Below are 6370 nucleotides of genomic sequence, written 5' to 3' on the forward strand. Positions count from 1 at the left end.
AGATAAAACGTACAAAAGATCAACGAAGGGGTTGACGAGCAAGAATGACATACAACTAAATTATAGACAGAGGGCAAATAAAAAAAATTAAAAAAAAAAAAAGTGTGAAATGTTAAATAATATTAACTTTAAAAAATTATTTTTTTTTATCCTTAAGCCATTTATGGCTTAACTTAAAATTTCTTTTTGTTAAAAAAACAACTTTTATATTTTAAATCAAATTGTTTATAAACTAATATTAAAATTTTATATTTTATAAATCAATTTACTTAACAAACTAATGTTCAATTTTTTATTTTTAATTTTTTTAAAAAGATCAATTTATATAAATTACATTGTCAATATATATAGCAAACTTTTTTTTTGAATATATGATCATTATTTTTTTTTTAATCTAAATCTCAATAAACTTTTTATAGTTAATACAAATATATATCTTAAGGGAGAAATTATAATAAATTTTAGTATATAATTACAAATTATATTATTAACAAGGCGTTTTACAAAAATATTTTAAATGGCAATAAAAGATTTTATCAATAGTTATATTCAATACTTAATAACAAATATATATTTTAAGGGGGATATTATAATAAATTTTAATATATATATATATAATATTATTAAGTATGCGTTCTTTTTATTATTATTTTTACCTATTTAATTTATTGATACTCTTTTCAAAGAATTTATAAAGGATAACTTAAATTAATCTATCTCTACTACCATCTATCGATATTTTGTGAATATAAAGAATTTATTTTTTAGATAATAAATTCAATTAAAACTCCCATTATTTACAATGAATTAATTATTATGGCATTATGAGCTTGCTGAAATATCTAAACTCTAAATTACATTTAAAAGGATAGTTTATTTGGAAAACAATGTGTATGATTGTTTGCAATATATAGATTTGGTCGATGAATTGTATTATAATAATTCCATAATAAAAGTATTAATTTTTACAGCAATAAATTTTGTCTTATTTCATCTCAAGATTTAATAGATAACCCCAAAATATTTTTATCCTACCCCCATTAAGGCAGCCTACCACCCACCCCTTCAAAAAATAGGATGCAAACTGTTCCTACCTCTCCCGCTCATGTAGACGCTGTATATAGATTTATGATAGATATCTACATCCAGTGAAAATCTTGTCATGTAAACAAAAAAAAAATAAAGTATCATTTCAAACACCAAGTATATTGGTCTTTTTTATCAATTTTATATTAAATTTTTTATTAACAATATATCTACAACTATTTTAAATTTAATAATATATATTTAATATGATTTTATTAAATCAGACACTTTATCAATAAAAAAAAAAATTAGAAGTAATATCATATAATGCTGTTAAGTTTACAATTTTTTTATTAATTATCACATATTTTTTATTTTTCTCCGTAACTATTTCCCCGTTATTGATTTGTATAACTTTAAGTTCTGTCAGGCGTTGGTTATCTTTTAAAACGCGAATTAATGAATATATGTCCGGATGAGCATTTTTTGCCATTCGCTTGAGGGAATGGTGATATCCTTCAAGATGATTATTACTGCGAGGACCTTGAATCTTATACCTAACACCAAACAATGTATTAAATGTTAAAAATATTATAAACTTTTATATAAATTGTGAGGAATTAATAAAAATGAAATAATTACCTGGTCCAAATTTGATGAGGAAAGATTGCATCAGAATTTATCCAGGTAGTATCCATATATATTAAGAAACTTAATATTAACGGGTCATTGGCTGCTAGATCTACACAAGAATCACGGACCACTTGAATGTCCTCTCTCTTGCATAAAGGTAATACACTCATCCTTCGAACAATAGTGTATACAGCAGTCTCTTCTTTATACTGCTTGACTAAACCTAAATGCTGAACTTTACGCCAAATGGCCTGCGTAAAGTGGAAGAAGCAGCCTAAAAATAAATTATACAACTATATATAATTTAAACTTTACCCTTTACTAAAATATTGGGAAATACAAATTGTAGAGCAGATATCGCTCCTGCTTCATAGTCGGTTTGTGCCATTTCTGGTGAAAACTGGATACCATTCAATGTCCCATATTCCACGATTATTTGAAATAGCTCAATATAGGACTCCTTCCTTTTATCTGGAAGAAGTGCATATATGATAGGGATCATCGTTTGATTATACATGATATGTATAGTATATAATTGGCTAAAAAAACGTGGACATGTGTAAAAAGTCCCATCCATATAAATAAATTTTGTATAGGAAGATAAACTGACTAACATGACAGACCCAAATACAATAAGTTTGTTATTATTATTTTTTATTAAGAAGCTATCACCACTGAATGTTGTTATCAATTCAGTGGTCAATACAATTGTGTCATTGCTAATGGGAATATTTGGCCTGGTTTGTTTTAAAATACGGTTAATCGTATTTTTAACGGAAATAAAAGGTGGTAAGGCTCCTGGATAATTGATTATATCTGGATCTTCAGAGCATTGTTGGTTTAATGCCTTTAGATAGATATTCATCCTTGTATCTAAAGGATTTTGTTGTACCGTTGCTTTTACTGTTTGCAAAGTTTTTAATTTGTGAAAAAGTATAGCATGATTTTGATGTTCATGCATTTTGGATATTGTGTATCCCTGAATATATTTACACGTCACTTTACAATCAGCTTTTAGACAACGGTAGTAAATTGTATTCCTGTATGTACCGTTATAACGGTAAAGAAAATTTTGAAAAAAGAGCAATGATTTGCCCTTTTGGCTATCGATAAATGTTGGTTCCTCTAAAATATAAGAAAATTTTTAGATGTTTATATAGAAATTTACCAAAAATATGTATATTTTCATTAAAATCTATTAGAGATTCTGCAAATCCATAATTATCCATATTTTCTAAAAAATAATTGCCTATATATATAGGGATATATATATTTTCATTAAGAATTATTACTTTCTATTTCTGAATTAAGAGGAGATGTATAGAAATCATTTGATATGTTGGGAGCATCTATATTTTATAGATTAAATTGATTTGTTATAAAAATGTTACTTTGAAAATCAGGAATATATGGGGAGATATATGAGCAAAGAGGGGATGTGTAAGCTGAATGACTTTGAGTATAACCTATTTTAAAATTTGTGTTTAGATAATGGTTATATAATATGTTGTAACTAAAATTATAATATTTATTTAAGATTATTTATAATTTTTAACTTGGATTTGAGAGGGTCAAGGATTCTCCATGAGATTGAGAAGATATTTGAGATACATCTATATGATTTTGAGTTTATTGTTTTATAATTATGTAATAAAATATTTTTACCTTGAAAATTTGATCTCAGTTGTTCTAAGATAATGTTTGATGATAAAGGTGAAACATCTAAAATATAATAATATATAATTACAATTAAGTTTTACTTTGAATTGGTTTACAAGTGTCTAAATGACATTTAGTTATACTAAAGTCACAATTAATGGTGAGTTTTGCTCTCCCACCACATCTTTTGCGACAATAGTAATATATGGCACTTTTACCAGATTTGTGCTGTAAATACTGATATCCCAAATATTCTATGTAGTCTTTATTTTTTATTGTTTTCTAAAAAAAAATTTAAATGTAAATAAAATTTTCATATCTATAAATTATACATACTTTAATATCTAATTTCCTAAGCTTAAGTAAATTATTTATGTTTTCTGCTACGGTTTGAATCTTCATTTTTTAAATAAAACACTAGTAGCCATCTTTGGGATTTTCACTGGTAACAAAATTGGGAACATCCCATTTTTTAGCGATTTTTCGTTTAGCGATTTAGAACCGATCCCGAAATTAAATATGTAAATTTCAATTAATTTTGCAGATGTAAATAATTTATAAACTTATAAAATAAATATTTCTTGGTTATATTCATCAATAATACTATAAATTTTTATTATTTTATTTATAATATTTTATCGGAGCAATATTAAAAAATATTCCAAGATTTGGGAGATGACAGTCGTAACGCATATTAGCAAATATTCTAGGTACTAATAACAAATCGATGTAATACAAAGATATTAAAAGGAGCAGATATTTGATAATAACATTCCATCTAAAATTTCATACAATTATTTTCAAATAAAAAAATGAAGTCCATGTAAATTCTTTATATTTTTTACATAGAAACTAAATTTTTATCAATTCAATTGGTAATTTTCAGTTTTAATAGCAATGGAAATATTTTTTTTCAATTTACTCGTTAAACTAAATTGATTTTATTAAATTATAAAAGAGAAATATTGAAACTCATTTTAATTATTCGTACAGAAAATAAGTAACGACTGCTGTCAAATTATTATCAATCTAATTATGTTCTACCTTATTTATTAATAAAATAGTAGTAAAATGTAAATATATAAATAATATGGAAAATCGCGATATATTTGATTTTATAAAGCAGACTGAGTTTATTTTTAAAAATTTTGATAAAATTATAGGTGAATTTGGAATCTATGAAGACCATACAAACCTAAACGATAATTTCTCTTTTGTGGTCCCTAATGATTGTAGCAATTGCTTGTTAGGGAATATACCAGATCAGGATACAAAACAATTTTCAGCTACCTCACTTAGAGATTCACTTTTAAAACATTCAGATGATAATCAAGTTAACTACAATTTTTCATTTCTTTTAGTATTGCCTTAAATTTTTTATAGATGAAAAATGATGCAATTATAATTCCCGAAGAAAGTAATTATTTTGTTTAAACACCTTATCCTTTCACACTTCTAGAAAATGTTCCTATAAAATTATTCCCAATATTTGAAACAATTGATCCTTTTCAATTTTCATCATCACCATCTATTGGCAACTCCAATATTACGACTTATCATTTTTCAAATATCTTCAGTAATTTTAATGGGGTATATCCTAAATTATTGAGCATAAATGTTTTAAATTTTACCTTTATTATTATTTAAAAAATGTTATTTCATAATATTTTTATATTAATGCACTTTACTTCTTATTAATAGTTTTCAGAACAGACACTTACTCAAAAAGATAGCTTAGGTAATGAAACTATAACACACACCATAAAGAGAGGAAAAGATATGGAAAAATTTGTGACTATCAAAAAATCAGATGGAACAATTATTACAGAAAACTCAAAAGACCTAATCAGTTCTCCACAATTTATTAAAGACCATGAAAATAATGATATTAATAAAGATAAAGGATTTTTAAATTTTTTGAGCACTCTATGGGGTAAAGATACCAAGTCAAAATGTGCTACAAATCAAGAAAATTTGATTGAAAATTCTACTGATAGTGGTATTCCAGTGAAAGATAAAAAATTGAAATCAATTTTTGAAAAATTTGCTACCTTTTATTAACAGGAGAAATATTTTTAATGGTTTATTCTTAAATATATTTATATTATATTTTTGGTAATTTAAATAAATGGCTTCAGAAAACTATGGTGTGAGAGTTTGTTTTTCATTAAATATTAAAATTAAGTATGTTTTGAATGAGAAATAACAAACAAATATTGTAAAATAAACCTTAGTGTCAAGCATCTTTTTTTTAAAAAAATATCAAGCTGTGCTTATCCACAAATTTTTTATTGATCTAATCCAATATTCTTACAAATCTAATCCAATATCTAGATTGATATATTTACTGTTTATCTTTGAATCAATGTCATAAAAAAAAAATTTGTACTAATAAAATTTAACAATTTGAAAGTAAAGGAAAATGGGTGATTTTTTAATGACATTGATAAATACTCTTATCTGGAATAAATGCAAAAGAAAGAATATATTTTCTCATTACCTCACTCTAATGAACCTAAGTATAGTTTTAGCTTAATGAGACTTTGAGAAAAGAATGTAGTAGAATCTTTTCACTTCATTAGAAGCCAAATTAATTATTAAGCAATTATAATTTGGTATGTCAATAATTTTACCAGCACCTTAAATAAAGTAAATATATAATAATAAAGTATTATATGCAATAAAAATTTTGAAAAAATGACAAACTGAACAAAAGTATTCTATGGCAAATCAGTTCATTTTTATTGGCAAAACAAGAAGCAATTTAAAGTTTTTTGTTTCTCATGGCCAATACAATATTTGGTTCATTATCACAAATGATTAATTTTTTTTTGTTTTTTACACCTCAAAAGTTAATAATCTCATTTGAAATATGGGCATTGTTTATTGCTGGATGTTACTTGTTAATTAAATCCTAATAGAACAAAGAATATCACATTTTTATTAACTTTTTCTTCTAAAATAATTTACTGTTGTAAAAGTAGTGAACGTATTCACTTAATTTTAATAAACACATTCGTTTACATAAAACTTTTAATATTTCTTTTATAAA

General features: G+C 24.4%; 2 protein-coding genes across 2 annotated transcripts; one reads left to right on the forward strand and one right to left on the reverse strand.

Moving 5' to 3' along the window:
- Positions 1–1318: 1318 nt before the first annotated feature.
- LOC135924409 (uncharacterized) lies at positions 1319–3807 on the reverse strand. The gene is made up of 10 exons (XM_065459466.1): positions 3655–3807; positions 3420–3600; positions 3325–3381; positions 3216–3272; positions 3051–3125; positions 2952–3008; positions 2828–2908; positions 1975–2784; positions 1669–1933; positions 1319–1583 (listed from the first exon to the last, which is right to left on the reverse strand). Exons 1-10 carry the CDS (start codon positions 3718–3720, stop codon positions 1319–1321), a joined length of 1914 nt encoding a protein of 637 aa, XP_065315538.1. The 5' UTR covers positions 3721–3807.
- A 554-nt stretch (positions 3808–4361) lies between these two features.
- Positions 4362–5452, forward strand: LOC135924743 (uncharacterized). The gene is made up of 4 exons (XM_065459847.1): positions 4362–4651; positions 4702–4735; positions 4778–4908; positions 5020–5452. The coding sequence occupies exons 1-4, from the start codon at positions 4409–4411 to the stop codon at positions 5377–5379; spliced, it is 768 nt and encodes a 255-aa protein (XP_065315919.1). The 5' UTR covers positions 4362–4408; the 3' UTR covers positions 5380–5452.
- Positions 5453–6370: the final 918 nt, after the last annotated feature.

This window comes from Gordionus sp. m RMFG-2023, chromosome 2 (genome assembly GCF_954871325.1).
Source record: "Gordionus sp. m RMFG-2023 chromosome 2, tfGorSpeb1-WG-v2, whole genome shotgun sequence".
Lineage (NCBI taxonomy): Eukaryota > Metazoa > Nematomorpha > Gordioida > Chordodea > Parachordodidae > Gordionus > Gordionus sp. m RMFG-2023.